We start from the raw sequence: 23,661 nt of genomic DNA, 5'->3' as shown, positions 1-23,661 counted from the left end.
TCAGTGTTGATCCTCTCGGATGATGTTGACGGGCTGGTGGGTCAGATTTAACCATAGACCCTGTTGGTGACCCTTTTCAGACGTTGGAATAAGTTGAACTCATGAAGATGTCTTTAAAAACACATAACGGAGAACTAACCTCTTGTTGTGTAGCTGAATGTTTTGACCGAGTTTGTTCCTCCGCAGGGTGTTTTCGTAGGCCGTGGTATTGTCTGGATGCCAGATGTTGCTCAATGTGTAACTGGATAATAGTGAGTTTCCTCCCACGGTTCAGTCTGCAGGTGAACGTTTGGCTCCTTTCTGCATGACTCACTTTGTTATTCTCTCACAGAGCTTACCGGGCTTTTATTTATCAGAGCAGCATTATTTGTTTGTTGGGGAATGTTTGACTGTCAGGCTCACAAGTCGCTCTTTGAAGTTGGCTGTTTGAAAAGGTTTGTTGGACTGCAGGTCGTTGCTCCCTTTGAAGAGCTCTCCCTCTCTTTCCCCCCCTCTGTTAGAATGTGGAAGCAATATTTATCGTCATGTACGTGATATCAGCTGAAATAGAAATGAAGCCGTTAATGATGCTGGACCAATGTCACCCATAACACTAGATCTCTTGTGTTGACTTATTCCAGTTTGCAGCACATGGATAAACACACCATGGTGGTTCAATCACACTTTCATTTACTGATACGCTTCAGCTGGCTAATCGCTCACTCCATTCACAGCTTTGAGGGCGTTTTTCTGTCATCCACTCATATCTACTCAAGCCAACCTCCACATTTAAAAGCCTGTTGGGAAACTTTAAAAAATGATATACAACATAAAAGTAAAAGTTATGGAAGAGTATTGTGCAGTTATACGGAATAAAGTACCATCAAATCTGGAGAATAAGTTGCTTTGGTGTACAAGACACGGTCTGTATTTGGAGGGAAAGGGTCTAACCTGCAGTCCTGCATCAAGACCTCTGATGAATTCAGTAATGTGCAGTTTCAATGCAGATGTGTAGCTCTTTGTACAATCACCTTATCACTGTGCTAACCAGTATACAGTACCAATGATACTAGGGACGGGTATTTAAAGCTAAAATACTGTTCCATAATCATTGGCATCTATTCCACGATCATTCCAATAATCCCCCCCCCACACACACACAACCTCCCCGTCGTAGAGCAAGCCGTTTTTTGAACCAGGCTGTAAACTTGTTTATTAATGCTGCAAAGATCTTCTTCTGTGAATGGGTGTCTATGTGGTTTCCGGTGTTTCTGCAGCCAGCCTCAAGCAGATTCTCAGTGAATTGCAGTTTATAACACTTCTGTATGGGCTTCATAATTTGAATCCAGAGGTTGCCGCTTGGGAAATATGTGTGTAGTAGTGTGGGATTCGGAAAACGGAAAGAATCCCCACGACTGTCGCTATTGTTTTCTTCCTCTTTTGCTATTTAATGCAGTTGGCATTCTTCTTCTTCTGTTACTTAATGCAGCTAGCAAGCAGCTTTAAGACCCTCTATAGCCACCCTCTGGCAGGAATACTTTGTTATAAACAGACAGCGGTGAAAATGATGAAAAATAGTTTTTTTTTAAATGAGAACGTATTAGCATTAACTCTTAGATTTTTTATTAAGTGAACAAAATATTGGAAAATAATCCCTGATTGATAGTAGTAAGATACAGATAAATCCCTCAGACTCTCTTTAAATAAACCAGCTCTCCACAAGATATTTACTTAATTCTATACCACTGTTTTCCTCAAGTACATGAGCATAACTTAATGAAGGAGAGAGGTATCAAAAGGTGGTTGGTCTGCCTCACTGTGTATCCAGCATGCTCTGGATATTATACTGCTCACAGGGGTGTGTAGGACAGTTCACTTTTAAAGTGACAAAGATCTTAAAAGTGTGTTTTATACACCAACATTGACGGTAGTTCAATTAATGTCCACTGCCATTATGATCTACCACCTGGATGTAAATGAACACAGATGAAAGATGGCATCTCAAAGTGGGGCCTGTCTTTATTAACATCCAGAAAATGGTGCTAAAATGATATGTAAGCTATTTCTAGTTCAACTGTGATATAACCACTCAGTCTGAGCAATACATTAGATTAACTGAGCTCAGTTTGGACTGTTGCTGAGTGTGATTCTTACCTTTCTAACTTTAGCAATTTAGTCAGAATTTGTATTTTCCTTACAACGACATCAGAAATGAGTCGCTTCAGAACATCCTCAGGATTTATCTTTGATGAGCTAACATCTGTCATGATATATGAGCACCGCTGATTGTTACTGCTCTCATTCTTTGTGAGCTTCCTCAAAGAGCAGAGCGTCTGCTGTCAAACCAGCGTCCAGAAGCTGGCTCTCTCACAACGTATCAAACCCATGTCAGTTTTTGAAATCGTAAGGTGTATGCAAGTGTATCGGGTATTTGCCACACAGTCTTCAGAGGTCCATGTGTTCTAACCTCCGTCTGTGTCCCTGCAGGAACATCATCTCCAGCGGGCCATCTCGGCGCAGCAGGTGTGGGGCGAGAAGCGGGACAACATGGTCATCCCGGTCCCCGAGGCAGAGAGCAACATCACCTACTACGATTCCCTCTACCCTGGGGACTACAAGATGCCAAAGCAGCTAATTCACATACAGCGTAAGTGGGCTTCCTTAATGATGGGTGTGTTTGATGCAGAAGGCAAAGAAGTAAAGTGGACGGCAGAGAGAAAATAATTTGGATAGAGCACGAGAAATGAGCTGGAGGACGCAGATTGGGAGCCTCAGTTGTTCCATTAGGTTGTTAAATTTTCCTCCTCAATTATTCTGAATGCATTCGATTACACTCGGGGGCTGTTGATCAAAACCATAAGTGGCAATTAGAAGAGGTTTCATCATCCTTATCCTGTTAATGCTCATCTGTTTGTGAGTTCCTGTATTGTTTGACTAGAGTAACTTTTGGACTGTAAAGCAGAGTGTGATGAGTTCCTTCCTGATGTCGTGTGTCAGCAGAAGTGTCGAAGTGATTTTTAATGTGAGGATGCTTTATTCAGTGTTTGTTTGTTTGGGGAGAGGATGAGACCTCTGTGAATTATTTAGGCGCTGGTATAACTTGTAAACAGTCATCACTCTAGGGACATTTTTAGAGACATGTGGTCGCTCCTGCAGTAATTTATGACATAACCTACAAGTCAAACTGAGCTTTTGTTGATTCATCAATCAATCATCAAACAGGCTTCATTTTCAAGGCTATTCATACAATGATAATGTAACACAAAGTGCTGTACATCCAAATAATAAAAATAGAATAAATTAAAAATAGTCCCAACCCCAAAGAATATGATATATGCAATAATAAAAATAATAATTAAAATATTTAGAATAATAATAAAAAATAAAAAGAATTAAAATGATAATATTAAAAATATTTAGATTTTTTTAGCTGAAAGCACTGAGGAAATGGGGTCATGATACCTTAATGAGACAACACTGGAGGCAAAACAAAATGTTAAAACTCACCAAAATAAAATAAAGGTATTAAATATTAAACCAGTAAAATAAACAAAGATGCTACACTAAAATTAAATATACCAAAATAAAACTGAATAAATTATTAAAATGCTGAGAAGTAATCTGTAAAAATCACAAGATAAAGTCAAATTAATAACCAAATATATAATAAAATAATCCACAATAAATTAAAAATAAATAAATAAATAAAAATTTACTAAATAGATAATCCATATGTGTCTATATTTTTTTAAAATACAGTATATGCTTAAAAAGCAACTAAAGTTTGAACTATATAATAAATAAAAATAAGATGGAATAAGATTTGATGACTGTTTTAAAAGTGAGACTACAAAGGTCGGTCTTGAGTTTATGAATGTGTGATGTGTCAGTGAGGAGGGGTACAGTGAGCGGTGTGAAACCCTGTATAACATCTGATCTGATCATGATTGATAACCCTGCACTCAGGTAGAAGAGGGGGTCTGTTGTTTCTTATAGCTATTCATCCCTTTTAATAGAATCAGGCGTGTGTTTTTATGAGCTTTTACTGGCTTGTCATATGTTTGTCAGAGTAAATGAGTTTGTGAGATTGCCTCGTTCGGTAATGATATAAAAGGAAAATGAGTTCGCTAGATTGCTCGGTTCGGTGACCACGTCTGTCACAAGCGGTTGCTGTGATTGTTTCTCAAAAGGGAGGCAATTTGCTGAACTCTGAACAGAGACGCTGTTATCAGCGGGGAGCTGAGATGACGAATGTTTGGTCCTGTCAGATCGCTGTGGCTCTGATTTCAGAGGCCTGGTCGCTCTGAAAGGAGGAGAGATTCAGTGTTTGACAAGTTTTGTTTACAGAAAATCTCAAAAACAGGGAAACATATTTGTGTCTGTTTATTGTTAGCGGGCGCTTTATGCTGCAGTGTATTGGATTCAATTTATCAATCAGTCTTCATTGGTATAGCGCCAAATCACAACAAACATTTTCTCAAGACTCTTTCCAAACAGAGCAGGTCTAGACCGTACTCTATGTTCCATCATTAACAAAGACCCAACATCAAGACAGGATAAGATCCAGTCTCATCTTACAGACATGACTCAGTCTGATCTCATCTTAATCCACCATGAGCAGAGCACTTTGCAGCATTTAGCAAGTTACAGTGGCAAGGACAAACTTCCTTTAACAGACAGAAACCTCCAGCAGGACCAGACTCATGTTAGACACACATCTGCTGAGGCTGTGTTGGAGAGAGGGATAGAGGGAGATGAAGAGAGAGAGAGATGATAGTGGTGAGACGGATAGTAGTAGTTGTAGCAGCTGGAGTCTGGTAGGTCCGCAGCAGGATCCTACGAGATAAAGGGAGCTCAGGGACTCCAGAAAGGTCTATGGTTAATAACTTTAATGGGACAGAGGGAGTTAGAGTAAGAGACAGGCAGAGAGAGGAGAGAGGGGATCCCAGTGTGTCAGTTCCCCTGACAGTCTAAGCCTATAGCAACATAACTAAGAGCTGGTCCAAGCCTGATCCAGTTCTAACTATAAGCTTTATCAAAAAGGAAAATTTGAAGCCTACTCTTAAAAGTAGAGAGTGTGTCTGCCTCCTGGACCCTGACAGGTAGATGAAGGAAAGGGGCCTGATAACTGAAGGTTCTACCTCCCATACTACTTTTAAGAGACTTTAGGTATGCTGAGCAGGCCTGCATGTTGGTAGTGCAGTGTTCTAGAGGGGTAATAGGGCGCTATGAGCTCTTTAAGATACAAAGGTGTCACAGAGTTTGTTAAACAAAGAGGAAGAAAATCGATTGAAATGTGGAGAACTAGAATTGCTGTTTTGTTCTTACTGTTCAAGTCTCATCAATAACCGTATACCGATCTGTCTGATGCAGTTTTCTCACAAGAAAACAATTTATTTCTTGATTAAATCTGATATTAGACAGAAGTACAGTTGGTGTGCGTCTGGAGGCTTTTGTTTGAGAACAATAAAGAACATTCAGCAATTTGAATCTGAGTGAATAGCTTTTAAATTCCTCTCTGGTTTAATGTATGATCCTGCTCCCGCTAAACTAAAAGAAAAGGGCAGAAAGTCACGTTTTCTGCTTCATCTAAAATTATAATTATGTTACTTTGAACCCGCAGAAACATGGCGTGCGTATTATTCAGCCGTTAAGTGCGGGCTCCATTAACTTGTTCCGATAAACAGCCAGGTCAGAGAGGATTATTTCAAACTCCACACAACAGAACAGGCCGTTATTCTTCCCTGCGTGTTGGTTCCCTCTGTTCCTCACACTCTCTGATGTCTGCAGGGGCAAATCTGGTGTCATTACGCCAGATAATCATGAAGCGTGTCCCTGACCTGAGGACCAGACAGATGCTGGTTGGACTGGACTATTAAAGCCTTGTTTATTCCGGCTAACTGCGGGCCATTAGCCTTTCGCAGCTGAGTGACCCACTGCAGAACGGAGCCGCACAAGGTTTATGTGAATTTAGGAGGATGAGACCGGCTCGGTGATGACACTTTGTACATGGTCTGTGACAGGACGCATTTATTTACTGTACCTTCACATTTAAATTAACCCGTTAACACTTTGTGCGAACATATGGAGCAGTCAGCCAGCAGGAGAAGTAACCCGCTCGAGGTTTCCTGAGAGCTAAAGGTGACGAATCAGTAAATAGCGAAGCTGTCTGTCACGACTTCATTCATAACCGTCTGTGTTACAGTTTTCACACATTTAAACTCCCGTCACGACGCTGTTGCTGCTGTTTTCCAGTCCAAGACAGTGACCCCCGCTTAAGGCAGGAAAATGCAATTATTCTTCTTGTCTTAAATTATTTTGTTTATGTCTGTCAAACACTGAACTCTCATCTCAGTGCTTCTGCCTCCTCCCACTCGCAGACAGGCATCTCTCTTGTGCTTGTATTGATTTAAAGTGGAGTCCAGGGCTTTGAAAAGGGCAGAATGTATTTTGTTCGAATCAACAGGAAAAGTAGAGTGTTGCAATAATCGGCATCAAAATTGAGGCCGAAATCGTGATGGAGAAGTTCAGCCCCAGTTGGACCTGTCTCTGTGTTGTCCCTAAAGGATCTAGGACCAAAAAATTTAGACCCTTTGATGCATGCAAAAGGAGTGTTTGTGTTTCAGTGTTTGTTAGGCTGCACAGAATGAACCTAAACCTCTGAATGAATGAATATCAGCCTTCATGGTTTCAGATGCCTTCAGTTGAACTTTCACTCTTTTTTCTGATTTGAAATGTTTTCGTTTTTACAAACACTCAAGTAAAGACACACAAATAATGACAATAGAAAAGATAGAAAAATAAAATAAATCAAATCAAATACAACAATCATTATGCTAATAATTTGAAAATAAATAATACTAAAAAGGGTAAAATTAAGAAATTACAGAAAAATAAATGAGAAAATTAAGAAAGGGTAAATAAAAGTATATAACAAAAAAGGGTAAACATAAAGTAAATAATAAAGGGTAAAATAAAAAGGTAAATAATAAAGCGTATAAAACAATAATAAAAAGGGTTAAAATGAATAGAATGAAAAGGATAAAAATTGATAAATAAAATAAAGGGTCAAAATAAGTACATCAAATAAAAAAGTAAATAATAAAAAAGGGTTAAAATAAGTAAATATAATAATAAACGTAATAAAAGTGAATAAATAAATACAAGGGCTTCGTCATCCTATGATATCTCCTGAGGGCTGTTAATGTAAAGGAGTTTTCCCACTTTAAGTAGTATTTTTTTTTTTGGCTAGTCTAAAAAAGAAACTTGTTCAAATGCTGCCACCCTAGCCAAGTTTATCTTCTTCTTCTGCATGGGTGAAGGGTTGTAGTCAGCCTGTCTGCTACAGTAAGTGGCTGCTGCTGCTGTTAATGTGTGCATTTCTCTGTGTGCTGTTTTACTCATTAATCCACCGGGTCCCTTTGTTTTGAGAGGAGAGATTCATGCAGATAATTCAGGTCGTGATAAAACCTTGTGAACAGGGCGCTGAGTAACCCTGTCGGCAGAGCGTGCACTGCATCATCCTCGATCCTGCCCTCTTTCCCTGCCTCGAGTTTCACGTCCATCAGCTCTCTGGATACTTGGAAAGTTGTGTGGGATCAGATTTGGTTTGAGGAGTAGACCGCTTCTGCATAGCTCTGAATGACGAGAGAAACCAAAGTTCAGGGATGAAATGTGTGAACTGGGGCTCTTTGGAGGCAGCATCCTGCTGATTAAAATGTGTAACACTGCTGAAAGCCTTTTTCTGAAACATTTAATCACTAAACTCTGACTGCTGTGTAGGTGGAGACCTGGTATCTGTGTGGGAACAGTGTCGCTGAGGAGAGAATGAACCGTATGCGTCTCTTTGTACGACCTGTAATCACTGCTTCATGACCATGTTAGCAAAGAGTGCCTTTGAAAATCTTACTGCTGAGCAAACACCTGAGCAGATGAGACATAAGTTCATTCTAGTCTCACAGGGTTCGTTATCAAATGTAAATAACACTTGGATGTCTTTCTAAAAGTTGAGCTTTGTAGAAAGTCTGCTCCTGGTTGTTCAAAGAGATTGTCGAGCGATGACGTTGAGTGAACTCTGCTGGAAGCGGGCGAGTCGCTGTTAAATAATTCTGCATGCGGTGCGTTCACTCATTACCGGACCAATTAAGCTAACGTTACTGAAGAGCTGAAGTAGAGAGGTCATGTCCACTCCATCGCTTTGAAATGTTCAACTTTTCAAAAAGTGAGGGTCTGAATTTGTCTTTATTCCTTATTACAGACTTCTCTCCAAGCCAAATGTGTACAATCCAAGACTCTGCAACAATGGGGTTTGATGGGAATCTGTATATTTTGAAAGCAGCTTTCATAAACTTTCAAGAACTAACGCCTTACTCAGCTTGTCTGCTCCTGTCAGTGACTGAACTCTTTCCTTCTCTCGCTCTCCCTGCAGCTTTCAGCTTGGACGCAGAGCAGCCAGACTACGACCTGGACCTGGACGACGAGGCGTTTGTCATCAAGCTGAAGAAGAAGATGGAGATCAGTTTCCTGCAGTTTGAGGAGATGATTGACCGTCTGGAGAAAGGCAGTGGACAGCAGGTGCGCCCTCTTTTCCTCGAGTTGTAAAATTGTGCACATGAATGTAATCGCATCTTTCTCATCAATCGTACCTCCTGTCCTGTCTGCAGCTCGTGAGCCTTCAGGAGGCCAAACTGCTGCTGAAGGAGGACGACGAGCTCATCAAGGAGGTCTTCGAGTACTGGAGCCGCAAGAGGAAAAACAGCAAGGCCAACGCTCTGATCCACAATGTGAAGCAGGAGAGGCGGGACGGCTCCAGCACCAACGACCCGTACGTGGCCTTCCGACGGCGGACAGAGAAGATGCAAACCAGGAAGGTGAGTCGTCTTTTGAGTTTACGTGCTTTAATGGCAGCTTGAAGCCGGCAGTCATTGACTCTTACGGCCAAATTCCACCAGATCCGTCTCTGGTCCGTTTCTGGTCCGTCACAGCACCAGATCTGATAGGTTTCTATTCTAGTCGATGTGTTAACTTCCACTGGATCCACTCCATTGTGCTGCGGCTGCGTCTCTGATCCGGCAGGTCGGGGATGCAACGGATCAGATACACAAGACTTCTATTTTTGCTGGATGCTGGAGCACGATGCATCAATCTCTACAGAGCAGATGGAGCGGATCTGGTGGAAGTTTCATGTTAGGAAGATCAATCAATCCCAATATTTGAATACAAATATTTTGGGTGGCATCAGAAGGGTTTGAATTAAAGGCCTAAAATAAGAGTTATAAAAGTTACATTTAAAACCTTGCCACAGAGGAAAACTAACCCTTTATATTAATCTTTCAAAATAGATTAAATCACATCCTGAAGCTTTAATGGTTCTGAAAGTGTTGAAAACCAGCAAGCAAACTTACTGTGGTGATTCATATCGGGGACATCACACAATTAATCCCATGCAGAATTTAAATGTCACCTTCTCAGTCAGTCTAACACTTCAGGCTAAAGGCAAAGGGTGGGGGGCGTGCTAATTTACAACTCTGTGATTTTGAGCCACTTGTAGCTAAATGCCACGGAGCATGTCTCGTGTTCTGCAGCCTCGTACAGTAGGTTAATCTGTATTGACCTAATTTTGACCGGAATGTAGTTCAAGCTTTTTCCTGCAAAACTGGTCGCTCAGACTTTCCTCGTTTCATTTTGATCAAAGCCGTCCTAATCAGTCGAAACGTGGCTACAACCACAGACAAGGATGTGCGGTATTCTCTTACCTCTTTACAGGAAACACTTTCTCATCTTTAGTGAACAAGTTGATAAAACAGATGAAACAGATTCTGAGTATCTGACCCTGACGTGCCTCAAAACTAAACACCCTGGACAGCTTCTTCCTTCACTTCTGCATCACGTCTCCACAGCTGATACTGATGTTTTTATTTCATTGATCGTTACTCGTCTGCAGAGAGGAGAGCTCCTTTTGTGAGTCTTTTTATTGAAGGATGACTTTTAGAGACCAAAGTGAGACCTGTAGCCTGACATTTTTTACATGCCATAAAAGACAGACGAGAGAACTCTGCCTTAGGCGCCCTCAGCAGGGACAAGAGAGTCTGAGAAACACTGTAATGTTTGAAATGAGGCTCTAATAATTTGACACTCCAGTGGGTTATATATTTAATTGACTTTACTTCTGCGGAACAAGGTACAATCAGAACTTAGGCTTTCATCTGGAGGATGTATGTGCCACCAAGTGGTCATCTGAAGAACTAACTCTGATCTCTGTAAAACTTCTGCTCTCCTCACCTTTTGAGTAATAAGTAAAAGGCTGAAACATTCCGTGATGCTCTTCTCTTTAAGTTCACATCTTTGTTTTTTGTTGCACATTACTCCTTCTAAATATTTCTTACATCCGTTCCCTCCTTCCACATTTAGAACCGTAAGAATGATGAGGCGTCCTACGAGAAGATGCTGAAGCTACGCCGGGATCTGAGCCGAGCAGTGACCATCCTGGAAATGATCAAGAGGAGGGAGAAGAGCAAGAGAGAGCTGCTGCACCTCACACTGGAGATCTTTGAGAAGAGGTGAGTCTCCGAACACGCATAATACACGAGGAATAAAACCTCAAGGTGTGGGACAGAGGAGCAGCAGGGTAACGTTTGGAAAGAGGGCGTGTTTGGAGAGTTTGCTTACCAAGAGCGTCTCCTCATCATTTTCCTCTTTCCTCCGTCAGAAACGTGATGTCAGACTACAGCGGGGAGGTGATGGCGGAGGTGTTGGCTGAGCGGGCGCTGGTGAGGCCGCAGATCATTCCTCTGGTCCCACTAACCAACCAGTACCGACACCAGGACCACATGGACCTCAAGGACTACAAGTCCAAGGTGAGGCTATGATTACACTTTTGATTTCAGCTGCTACACTCATAGAGGAGTGCTGAACTGAATCTAACATTCAGGAGAGAACACATCACACCCATTTTAAAGTCACTTCACTGGCTCCCAGTCCATTTTAGAATTGATTTTAAAATGATGGTGTTGATTTTCAAAGCTCGTAGGGGGTCAGCTCCAGACTACATTGCTGACCTCTTGACCCCCTACGATTACTTATTGCTAATGCTGGATTATGATATGTTCTTAATTACTGCTTTTTTAAAAATTGTTCATGAAGTGCTATGTAATTTGTTTTTAGAAGCGCTTTATAAATAGTTATTATTTGAATAGTCATCCGTCTTCAAAGGTGTGCTCATCTCTCTCCTTCTCTCTCCACCTTTAGCCTGAGAAGTTGGAAGCTCCCCGGCAGAAGAGGAAATACGAGAAGAAGCAGAAGGTGTTGCCTCTGTCGTCGGGAGCCCCCCACCATCAGGGTCCCGTGGTCTTCAATGCAAAGGACCTCAACCAGTACGACTTCCCCAGCTCAGACGACGAGACCTTCTCCCAGGTACACACGCTGATCTCACCAACACAGGTCTTCATTTTAGTGTGAGCCCACATAGCTCGTCCCGTACCTTCATCTTGAGGCCATGAGCTCAGACTTGGTCCCTGCACTCTGTCCTTAAAATTCCAATCAGACTGTGCTCTGTTACTGACCTTTGACCCCTGTGTCCACAGCTGCACTCAGGCTCATCAGAAGCAGAGGAGGAGAACGACCCAGACGGTGCCTACGCCTTTCGCAGGAAGGCAGGTTGCCAATACTTCGCTGTGAGTACTGTGGGCATCATTTCCACAGTGTGTGAAAAGCTTGTAGGGGGGTGCATGGAAGTCTCACTAGTAGTGCTGCAAAGAGACAGTTGATGACACTGAGTCTGTATGCAGGCTCATCAGAACCGTGTGGGGAGCTGGCCGTGGTGCGGACCCTGGGAGGACGGTTTTGCAGAAGCTCGCTTTCGCTACAGTCTCACTACGCTCACTGTGCCGCGGCGCTGCCTCGGCATGGCTCGCCGCCGCGTGGGACGAGGGGGCAGGTCAGTGACGTGTCTGCTTGTGTGTTAGATTTACGATGCTTACCTTGTGTAGGGCTGCTGTGATGCTATGCTAGTCTTAGAGTTTGCCATTGTATGATCTAACCCTCACATTTAGGAGGCTCCTGAGGGACTTTTCACAGTCTGATTATCTCTCGCTCTTTTACCTGAAAGACAAACTTTTTCTCAAACCTCATTCCCGAACGATTGTTTGAGTTGTTGTCTTTAAAATGTACATTTTCAGTACATGTTTGAGAAATCTAACCCCCTCCTCCTCCTCTGCCTCCTGCAGGGTGTTGCTCGACCGGGCGTACACGGACTACGACAACATTTTCCACGGACTGGATCAAGAAATGCTCGACCTGCCTCTCCCCCCCTCTCCTCCTCCCCATCCTCCTCCTCCTCCTCCTCCTACAACTACTTCACGCTCGCCGGCCACCAACAAGTTTGCAAGTACCTCAGAAACAAATACCTCAGACAGAAGCTCCTCCCCTCTCTCCTCCTCCTCCCCCTCTTCCACGGACCTCAGTCAGATACTGTTGAATATAAAGTCGTGCCGATGGAGGCACTTTAGACCACGGACACTACCACTACACGAGCTGGACAATGCCCACCCGCTATTCAGGAAGTTGAGTCGAGGCCTGAAGCGCTCGCTCTCGGCCTCCACCGCTGGGGGACAGCCTGGTTCCCAGCGCCCGACGAGGGTCATCCCTGCACCCACACCCACTGCTGGTAAGTGGAACAAAGCTGTTCAGGCTAACACCCTAATCCAAGCTTTGATCATATGAGACGTAGTTGAGGCGGAAAAGGAATTATTGGACTCACTTTTCTTCTTCATATTAGGCAACTTCATTGAACTGCTCCCAGTTATTCTGAATGATCCGTTTTTCTGGTTGAGCTAAAGAAGTTTGGACTCATCATACCTGAAATGAGAATCCATGTCCTCCAGATGTTTTCTGAATGAAATTTTAAAACTTAAGTACAAGCCTGAGGCTTTCCATGTGACAAGATTGGCTGATTAATACCTCTGCAATGGATCTACGCGTTGGATCTCCCCAAAAATGTGACACAAATTTAATCGAGGATAGTAAAAGTCCGAAGCAGGCTCCAGTAACCATGAAAGTGTTTTGTTTTAAAGACATTAAAGCTGGGGTTGGTAATCAGATTTAGATACACTTTTTGTTATACTGGTTAAAATGATCTTTATGTCCCGATGGCGATCAATACATAAAATGTTCTTAAAAAAGGGTGAAAAAAAGCTGCTATCTACAGCCAGAGTAAACCTGGGAAAACACCAACCAATCCCTGCCATCAGGAGCCAAATTATGAAACCAATCAGATCCTGTCCTGCCGTTCTGCCCGCCTCCTGCAAAGCGTACATTTCATGTTTGTTTGTGTTTTTAACTTTCACTATGAGAATGTTTTGGTGTTTTCCTACCGCTGACTGAGACATGAGTTGATGTAGTGCTAAACACAAGCGATGTGCTGAGGACCGGTTTTGAATCAGTCACCATCATATGGTCATGAATCAGTGGCGCTCGTGCATGTGAGCGGGGGCTTTGTTTTTGAGGAGCTCCGAGGAGAGGAGGGGAGGGGTTAGACAGAGTCCTGAGGAAATGCTACATTCAAATTCATGCTAGTTTTCAGTGACTACCAACCCTAGCTTTCAGGTGACGAGATTTGCACAATTAGAGGCACAGCTGACTTGATTGACAGGTGGGCACTCAGCGAGGATGCTGAAGGAGCACCTCAACTCCACCTCTTTAAATTAGGTCGACCAAAAGTTAGCTTGAGTAGCATTTCCAATCCAGGAACTGCCATTGATTGCCTCCAAAAGTCTGCATCAGAAACCAACAGGTGACATCACACAGACTACATCCATGTTTGATACAGTCTTTATCTTGAGGGCGCTAGTTTGCAGCTTGTAGCCAAGGCTGTCTGGGCTTCCTCAGTCTGTAGGTGTGATAAGGGTACATTCAGCACATGTAGCATAAATACAGATGAGTGTTAGAAGTGTGAAAGTATTCAGAACGTACACTTAAGTCTAATTTCCCCTCACAAATTCGTCTCTCTGTCTCTACCTGGATTATAAGGTCCTCTTACCTGTTCTCCATCCTCAAACTCACACACTGCAGCTGGAGGACAGGACAGACAGACAGACAGACAGACAGACAGACAGACAGACAGACAGACAGACAGACTCTGGTCCCTCCAGCTGCCAACTTTTGTTTCCATCAGGGTGTTACTTTGCATTCAGCGTGCTCCACCTCCTCCCACCCCGCCCAGTGGTCTACAAGGTGTCAGTTAAACCTGAGCTTGATGAATGTATTCATGAGGGTTTGTTTTAGGTGTGTGGAGACGGGAGTCATGGAGAGAGTTGAATACAAACTAACAGCCACAGGTCTCTGCTGGTGTTCACGCCAGGGCAGTTTTGATATCGCTACGAGCTGTTTACAGGAGTTACACAAGTTTGGATGCACACGTAAAACAACGGCTTAATGATTTCTAAACATAAACAACTAATCTGCGTTTTCATGTACCATAAAGAAGCTCAGATAAAAAGAACAATAGAATCTCTCCAACTGCGTGAGTCTTCAGAGAGCAGCCGCGTAGAAAGATGTAATTAGAAGGTGCAGTGTTTTGATTAAACGATTCAGTGTCAGGTTGCATCAAATGTGCATGAAGCGTGTTCCACGGAGGCGGTACACGGGGTACGAGCTGTGACTGATAAACGCTCGGCGCGGTGAGGAGCTCCAGATCCTGTGAAGTAGAGCGCTGAAAGGCTCTCAGGGAATAAAAGGATCAATACCGCACCGAGGCACGAGGCCACGTAATACCTTGAAATGTGGGAATAGAGGTTTGAAATCAATAGAAAACCTTTAGAGAGAGACTTTATTACAGCTTTTTATTTACAGGAGGAATCATTGGGACGCAGGTTAGACCGTCAGTGAATTCAAGACGTTCCCACCAGTAACCAGGGGAGAGAAGTTAGGGATGTTGGCAATTCATTTACAGCATCTTTCAATATTAACAACTGGCTGCAGGTGTTGCACACAGTAGAGCCACAGTGTTGGGCTGCAGCCGTGCACCAGCTCCCCTACCCTTTTATAAGCTCTGTGGATATGGGATAATGTCTGTTACAGCATTATACTGCTGTGGAATATATATCGTTTGTGTTGCATCCTTAGTGAAATATGAGAATGATGAAGAAACCTGATCGTCACATTCTGTTTGGACCAAAGCTGGATGATTTGAAGTGTATCATGAAGTGAAGTCACCTGGTTGAAGTTGATTAAGAGGTGCTGATTGCTAGTTTTGGGCGATTAAAAGGAGTTATCATTTTACTCCAGTATGAAGAGGTGTTCGGGAGGCAGGAGAACAAGCCTTTACTTTGAGTATTTTAAAAGATTTGTTGTTTTGAGACACACAAAGCTTTAGCAGCGCCAATACAACATCCACGTTATGGAAGCATCTGATGGAGCAGCAAGGCAAAGCAAAACTTGCATCAAGTCTCGTCATAAGAGACTCATGCAACATTTCAACCTCACGTGCAGACTGGAGGTTTATTGATATTGGAGATATTTTAAAGGAACTCATTTTTTTTGCAGCTTAAATAGAAACTTAAGTTTAGTTTGAACTGACTAATCTAGTCTCCTGAAATTGTCATTGATTGCTTTACAAACAGGGGACATAAGGAGAAAGAGAGATGGATGAAATGATCCTGCATAGTTGTTCTAGATATGCCAGTTTAATATGATCTGGATATGCTAGTTTTACCCATCAAAGTTTGCCCATAACCTCCCAAAACTTCAAATCAGCTGCAGAAGTCTCTGCCTTTTTTCTTCCATTCTTGAATCACACACTGCCTCACACCTTTCACCGTCCTCTGTGCTTTCTTTGTCTTTTGATTTGAAAGCAAACAGCTTCCAAGATGCCCTACGACAGCAGTCTGGCAGTTGTACCTCATTCCAGCTCAACACTAGTTAAACCACTTGGAAAAATACATTTTAAAGAAGGGATAAAGGTCTCCTGATGTATTAGATATTTTGTTATCAATCAATTTAAGCATTCTAACATTATGACACATCCCTAGTCTGAGTTTGTGGTGATCTCCCATCTGATAGTCTTAGAGATAGATTGATTGTTGGCATTGATGGAGACGAGAGGCAGGGAAACATGAGCTAGCCGTTGAATTGTCAAACTGTGTCTCTAAAGATGAGATCTGTGAGTTTGAAGTGGAGCTGAAGTCACTGTGTCATTAAACCACAGCAGGCGTGGCCGAGCCGTCGAACAATAAAAGCTAAAAATAGCCACACCAACACTTGATAGCCACGTCATTTCACACTGACAGCTATTTTGCCACGCGTACATGTCCCATCAACGGTATGATTGGCTCGGCGCATGTCATCCTACTTTGCTGTCAAACATGTTACTAAGAAGGAAGGTTGATTCAGATTTAAAGGAGGAGTCTGATGATTAAGAAGTCATAAACACTAATCCAAATGAAGCACACTGAGGAGTCAGCTCTCGTGTCTGGATTTTCTTTAGAAGTGTAGTAGTGGCGTCCTGATGATTTACCCGCTCTCTCCTCTCTCTCCCTCAGCTTTCACAGCCGAACAGTACCAGCAGCATCAGGAGCAGCTGGCCCTGATGCAGAAACAGCAGCTGGAGCAGATCCAGCTGCAACAGCAAGCCAACAGCACCACCACTGCAAACAGCACACATGTGAGTATCCAAACAGAGCGTAGCCACACGCCCCCTTCAGCTCCGTTTCTCTAACGTCATCACTCACTTCACCCGCTTTCCTCCGCAGGGTTTGGCGAATACGTTGGACCAGGCCACCGCTCAGTTCGCCGCCACGGCCCTCGTCACCGACCACCATCTGCTGACTCTAAAAACCAAGGAGGAGCTGGCCCTGGGAGGCGGAGTCAATGGCGTCCTCTCCCCCTCAGGTATGAAGACCCTGCACACAACCTCTGCTGGGGCCCGTCAGGCAGCTGAGCTTAGAGAGAGGCAGCGGATGAACGAAGAGGGAACCAGTCTCTTGCAAGAAGATTATCAACACGTTTTTATGGTTTTAATAAAGTGACGACTTGTAATGAAGTGCAGCCATTCTCCCTTGACTAATTATCTTTTTTAATAAGGTGGAGTCTTTAACCCCTTCTTCACTGATTCATAGAAAAACACCAGAAACATTTTGTACCCAAAACACAGAAATAAATGAAGTACCCTCAAAGTTCTGGAAACGAAACACACTTAAATGTAAAGTGCTGCAATCCAGTGACACTGAGCAGACAAAGCAGACAAAGAGACTAAAGTAATTACAGTCCTAAAAACCCGTAATGCTGTGCAGTGAAAGAGCAGATAACAGCACAAAGCTGACAGAACAAAAACCAGCAGCACTAAACCTCCAATAACTGATGTCATCTCAGGCTACAGGATTCAGGAGATAACAGTGAACACGTGAATATTCAGATTTAAAGAGGAGCATCAAGGAAACGTCCTCGACAGAGAGAACGCTGCAAACTTAAGAGTCTGATAATCATGAAGCTTCTTTGTTGTTCTGGAGGACAGGGATGAATGCTGCTCTAACATGACCTCATCCTTGCTGTAGATCCTCAGGGCTTGTTTTACATTCTCCTAAAGTGTGCACACATCTACAGTTTAAAGTTGAAGAGCTTTGCTGGAGGTCATCAGAGAGCATTTAATAATTGAAACCCTTCATCTCCACATCCCAACTCCTCCCTCTCTCACCCCTCCACCACCCCAACCCTCCCCCCTCACCACCCGGCCTCTTTTCACCCCCAGGTGTCTACAAGGGCTTGCACCTCTCAAGCACAGCGTCCCCTTCCCCCGCCACCCCGGCTCCTCCCACCACCACCCAAACACCCGCCCTGCACCACCCCTGCACCACCACCAGCTCCACCTCCGCCACCAGTAACAACAACGGCACCGCCCACCCTGCCAACACCACCGCCGCCGCCGCCGCCACTCAGGTCCTGCTGGGAAACAACAACAGCCTCCGTCTGGGCGTCCCCACCGGGAAGCGCGTCCACGCCCCCCGGACGCTGAGCGCCACCATGCCGACATCCGCCTTAAAGCTCGCCCATGCAGCCGCCGCCACCGCCAACTGTCAGAAACCTAAGGTCACTACGGCCGCAGCCTCGCCGCTGGACATAGTGCCCAGGTGAGAGAACCACACACTGTGTTCCTGTCAGATTAACAGACATGAGATTCTCTCCACATGATGCTCAGACAGAGACAAACATCACCGCAGAGCTTTTACAGATTCATTACAGCTGGAGTTCCAAACAAAACTCTCTCCTCATTTCAATGAGACTTGTAAACATCACTTAAATCCCAAAAAGCAGAAATTAGAAAGTCTTCAGGAAACTTAATGACTTCAGAAATCAGTCCATTTATTCTCTAGTGATGTTTGTATTTGTGTTAGAGAAAAGGCTGCAGTTATTCCAACATCGATTTTTACAGAGCACATTATAAGTTTAAGAAAGCTCAGCCTGTGGCGATTAAAGCTCCGTTCCACTTCAGGAACTAACAGGAATTTAATGGAGATCATCTGTTCTGCTTTATTCCATAGTTCAGGGCGCTGCAGGGACGACTTCTTATGACGACATATTGTGCAAATGCAAGATACTTGATTAGATATTTGACTTGATGTCTTTATTTCAATCATGTAAAAATAAAATTGAAAAAAAACATACAAGTAAAAAAGAAGAAATAGTTATACAAATAACACAAAAATCAATCAGTTCCATTAGCAAGCACTGAAACATTTGACTTTACATGTGCCCAAAGGAGAAGAAGATGTTAAAACTTATCTAATCCCTTTATTCACTCTTATCTGGCATTATACTAGTGCATTCCCACAAAACAAATCTTCATCTCCTATATTCATACTACACCTACAATAAAAAGCAAACTATCAACACTTGTCCTCCTCCTTGTACGTCATGAAAATGATTTCTTTAAACTTCTTCTTTAACAGGTTTATGTTTTGGCTGTAGCTCCATATTGAGTCTGTTCCACAGTTTTAAACCAAAAGCTTCTCCTTGTGGTCCGAACACTCACCATCTTTAATCTTAAGTTATAACTCCCCTCTCTTTCAAAGAACAATATTTGAATATTTCTGGGAAGCAGATTTTTCCTTGCCTTATACACTTTGTGCAGTTTTAAACTCCACAAGGTTGAATAATTTCAATATTTTGGATTTGAGGAAGAATGAATTGTGTGTTCACGGAATTCAACATTGTGAAGTAATCTGATGGCTCTTTCCTGTAGAACTGACTTTGAGCTTTCAAGGATTCTTTACATCTATGAAAGTCCAGGAAGAATATCTGCAGGGGAAATGTACCATATGTGAAACATTCATTAGACTCTAAACTTCAGAACAATACTAGTAATCAAACTTAAACCATTTAAAGAATGAAAACAGATGATACTTTGTTTGATTTGAAACATGCACATGATGATGGAACAGAAAGTTACAAAGCACATTGATCGGAATAAATTCTTCAGAGCATAACCAAAAAAAATAACGTCTAATTTCTCTTTCCCGGTTTCGTTTTCACTTTTCTTCCTCTTGTTTATATAAAACCAAATCACAACAAATGTTATCCTCAGACTCTTTCCAAACAGAGCAGGTCTAGACCGGACTCTATGTTCTATTATTAACAAAGACCCAACATCAAGACAGGATCAGATCCAGTCCCATCTTACAGACAGGACTCAGTCTGATCTCATCTTAATCCACCATGAGCAGAGCACTTTGCAGCATTTAGCAAGTTACAGTGGCAAGGACAAACTTCCTTTAACAGGCAGAAACCTCCAGCAGGACCAGACTCATGTGAGACACACATCTGCTGAGACTGTGTTGGAGAGAGGGATAGAGGGAGATGAAGAGAGAGAGAGATGAAAAATGACTGAAAATCTGATTATTTTTTCAAACTTCTGTGATTTTTGATGCTGTTGAACTTAAAAACTAATATTACACTTTTTAAATCACCTGGTATGTATAATTACTTTTGGATATTGATCATTCTGGCACCTTTAGATGAAAAACAGGTAATGCTATGAATAATATCATCTTAGTTTTGCATTTTTGGGACGCTTTTTTGTGTTAATCATGTCCCAGTTTGTAAATAAGGGTGAAAATTGGGCGTGAATTTTGCACAAAAAGCTGGAGATCATAAGTTTTAGATACTGCAGTGATAAAGGATTCATTATAAATACATGAAAGTGCAGTAAGTGTTCTGTTTCTGATCATCTTCTCTTCTTCTGTCCTCAGGGAGAATCACGAACAAGACAAGCCAGCACTGAACAGTCTATCAGAGAACACAATGGCCATGGAGGTTACGTAGCCTCCTGCTCGCTGCAGCAGCGTGGAGGAACAACAACTCCTTTGTGGTTGTCGTCTTTTTTTCTTTTTCTTTTGTTTTTTTTAGGTGCTATGCATCGCTCGATAGTCGTGAAAAAAAGTGGCGGCGGAATGAGCACAGCAAGGCTGGGTTTCCATAATAACTGTTTTGGGACTTAATTGCAATGCTCGTCTCGTACAATTTTTTTTTCTCTCCCCCCTTATTTCCCCCGTTTGTTACTGTTAATAAGAGATCGTCTGTAAATTCTTAATATGGCAATTATATGTACAGTACTGCATATTTGTAATCCCCCCCCCCCCCCCTCTCTTGTTCTTGTATATAACATTACTTGAATACAGAATTGTTCATTTGTGATGTTTTGCACTCAAGATATTAAAAAAAGAAAATCAAAATTAAAAAGAGAAAACGACAAACTGCAACTGGTGCGAGTATGAGGTGTGAAAGTTGTACCACAGAAAAATGTATGTCATCACATGCATGGTGCGGAACCTGCTGTTTGATCTATTTATTGTGCCGTGTTTACAAAGGTTTTTTTTTTTTCCGTTCTTTTTTAAAAATCCTTTCTTTTTTTATACACTGTACCCCTCACCGGTCCCCGTGTTATAGTCCGTGTTTAGCTAGATTAAAAAAAAGATTCTGTATTTTTTTTTTCTTTGGATGTGTCGAACATGGCCGGGAGCTCGCCTGTTTTTGTCGGGCCCGCCTCCCGTGATGTGTCCATGTGTCATTTTGAATCCACGTAGACATGCATTCATACGGATTGAGGCGCAGGGAAGTAGAGGAAGACAACAGGTGTGGATTTGTTTGTTGTAGGCATCAGTTTGTCAGTGGGTTAATCAGTTTCCACAAAGCTCTTCCATACATATATTATTCCTGACTCTGAGACAAGTAACAAAACAATGGGGATGAAGACTCTCCCAGAAGACTTTGCTGCTTCTGACCTATCTAAGCACTATTTTGTTTTTTGACTGATTGATGCTGCTTTTGTATGATTTCGGTCTCTGGTTTGCACCAGGTGGCTTTATTTTCCCTTTTGTTTCTCTAAAACAGAACCCCCCCCACCTCCACCTCCATCGTCATTTTTTAAAAGAAATATTTTTGTATCTACCACTTTTTTTATTTCTAAATTCTTCACAAAAGACTTCATTTTTTTGTTACTTGTTGATCTAAAGATTAAAAAAAAAAACTAAGGGAGTTAAAAAAAATGCAGTAACTGACATTATCATTCCAGCTTCTACATAATATGGAAAAAAAACATGTATGTATTGAAAGAAAAAATACAAAAAGAAAAAAAAAGACAGTTTTCTCTACTTTTAAAAAAACTCTCCAGAAGGCTGCAAGGCCATGAACCACACGTTATCGGGTGCCTTCATTTGGGAAAAAAAGAAAAAACCTAAAAAAAATCGCTCTCTTCTGTGAAGAGTTTGGTACTGAACAAGGCTACTTGTAGTTTTTCTTTGTCTGTACCACAATCCCAATGCCCATTCCAATGGCCCAGTTGATTCATGAGTTTTTGTTTTGTTTTTGTAGACCCTCCCACCACACACAAACACACACACACACGCATACACAAACACGGGAAAATACTAAGAACCCTTTGAATTGTCACAAAATGAAATAAAAATCCAGGGCATTATGTGTTTTGACCAGCATGTCTCGTTATTTGTCGTCTTTGTCTTTCATGTGTTTGGAAAATTGAATTCAGAGTGGTTTCATTTTCATCCAAAGTACCAGGGACCATGTCATCCCAGGGACTATTTCCCAAAACTTACTACATATGAGTCATCTGATCAAAAGACCCACTGAGACACCTAGACGTTTAAAACTGTCTGAAATTCAATATTGCATAATCAATCCATTTTTATTTACATCGAGCCAAATCACAACAAATGTAATCCATGAGCAGAGCACTTTGCAGCATTTAGCAAGTTACAGTAGCAAGGACAAAGTTCCTTTAACAGGCAGAAACCTCCAGCAGGACCAGACTCATGTTAGACAGTTAGCTACCTCGACCAATTCAGGGTTGAAAAGATGGATAGAGGAGAATAAAGGAGAGAGAGAGAGCAATGATAGGGACGAGATCAATAATAGTATTAGTAGTAGCTGGAGTCTGGAAAGTCGGCAGCTCAGAGGAACCTATGAGACAAGGGAGCTCAGGGACTCCAGAAAGGTCTACGGTTAGTTACTTTCAAATTCTGATACAAGTACTCAGCAATATGCCCCCAGTACTCGGCTACATTTCTTGTTCCTGGAACTACTTCCTGCAGTGTAAATGTGCCTTTTAAAACCACAAGTTTCAGTCAAGAATAACTAACAAACAGTCTCCTAAGTGCTGCCAAACCTTTGTCATAAATTACAGATTAATATGTGTCTTTGGCTCCTGTCCAGCTGACTGCAATGCTCTAATCTATTTTTAGAGTTTGATGTTTTGTCTTCTTCTTCAGAGGACATGAATGAGTGAGCAGACACTTGGCAGAACATCAAAACTGTTCTTAAACGTGCAGCTTCAAAATGTGGAGGTGGATGGTTGCCTTTGTGTTCACAGGCTCCTGTGACAGTGTGTCTTAGACGTTAATTGTAAACACTGTTGAAGCTTTGATAATACAGGTGCATCCAAACAAATAAGAATATTGTGAATATTTTCTTTCTTTTTTCATTGTATGTTTTCATGTAAAGTGAAATATTTAAAGCTTTTTTTTGTTTGAATTTTGAAGATTACGGCTTATAGCTCATGAAAATCAGACCTATCATATCTCAAATTATTAGAATATTTCCCAGGATCAATCAAAAATAGGATTTACAACACAAACGCTCATCTTCCAACACGTATGCTCATGTAAACACTGAATACTTAAATGGGGCTCCTTAACCACGTAGTTCAGCATCCGTGCAATCAGTCTGTTCAGGTGTTATGAAAGCTGAGGTTGCTTTGAAAGTGGTCTTCCTCTTACCCTCGCAGGTTCTCTTTGGGGTTCAGGTCAAGTGAGCTGGCCAATCAAACTCGGTTATATCATTCAGTAATCATTTTGGCGTTGTGGGCAGGTGCTACGTCTCACTGGAAGAGAAAATCGGCATAAGCATAAATCTTGTCAGCAGTGCTCTGAAATCTCCTGGTAGACAATGTGTTGACTTTGGACTTTATAAAACACAAGTGGATCAACACCAGGGGATGACATGACACCACAAATCAGACTGTGGAAACTTCACACTAGACTTCAGACACCTTCAATCCTCTGGACTCTTCCTCCAGACTCAAGGACCTTAATCTTCATCTGAAAAGAAGATTGTTTCCCCAGGTAAGATGCCTCTGACGTCTCTGGTGCACAAGTGGCTTGATATTGGGATATGACAGTT

General features: G+C 42.3%; 1 protein-coding gene across 4 annotated transcripts in view; it reads left to right on the top strand.

Annotated features, from left to right (window-relative positions):
- The window catches only part of LOC117826320 (enhancer of polycomb homolog 1-like), a 38,371-nt gene extending 16,418 nt beyond the window's left edge, over window positions 1-21,953 (top strand). For 2 of the 4 annotated variants that reach the window (XM_034702288.1, XM_034702287.1), the window contains 13 exons: window positions 2,467-2,626; window positions 8,408-8,553; window positions 8,643-8,849; window positions 10,390-10,538; window positions 10,688-10,835; window positions 11,227-11,391; window positions 11,562-11,651; window positions 11,766-11,914; window positions 12,204-12,643; window positions 16,515-16,636; window positions 16,725-16,863; window positions 17,720-18,098; window positions 20,217-21,953. In XM_034702288.1, the coding sequence (XP_034558179.1) occupies window positions 2,527-2,626; window positions 8,408-8,553; window positions 8,643-8,849; window positions 10,390-10,538; window positions 10,688-10,835; window positions 11,227-11,391; window positions 11,562-11,651; window positions 11,766-11,914; window positions 12,204-12,643; window positions 16,515-16,636; window positions 16,725-16,863; window positions 17,720-18,098; window positions 20,217-20,289 (2,307 nt within the window). In that variant the 5' untranslated portion in view covers window positions 2,467-2,526 and the 3' untranslated portion in view covers window positions 20,290-21,953. The remainder of the gene's footprint in view (window positions 1-2,466; window positions 2,627-8,407; window positions 8,554-8,642; window positions 8,850-10,389; window positions 10,539-10,687; window positions 10,836-11,226; window positions 11,392-11,561; window positions 11,652-11,765; window positions 11,915-12,203; window positions 12,644-16,514; window positions 16,637-16,724; window positions 16,864-17,719; window positions 18,099-20,216) is intronic. The other 2 variants (XM_034702286.1, XM_034702289.1) reach the window with 2 other exon arrangements.
- Window positions 21,954-23,661: the final 1,708 nt, after the last annotated feature.

This window comes from Notolabrus celidotus, chromosome 15 (assembly GCF_009762535.1).
Source record: "Notolabrus celidotus isolate fNotCel1 chromosome 15, fNotCel1.pri, whole genome shotgun sequence".
Taxonomy (NCBI): domain Eukaryota; kingdom Metazoa; phylum Chordata; class Actinopteri; order Labriformes; family Labridae; genus Notolabrus; species Notolabrus celidotus.
Note: the sequence above shows the minus strand (reverse complement) of the source record. Positions and strands in the feature narration are given on the sequence as shown.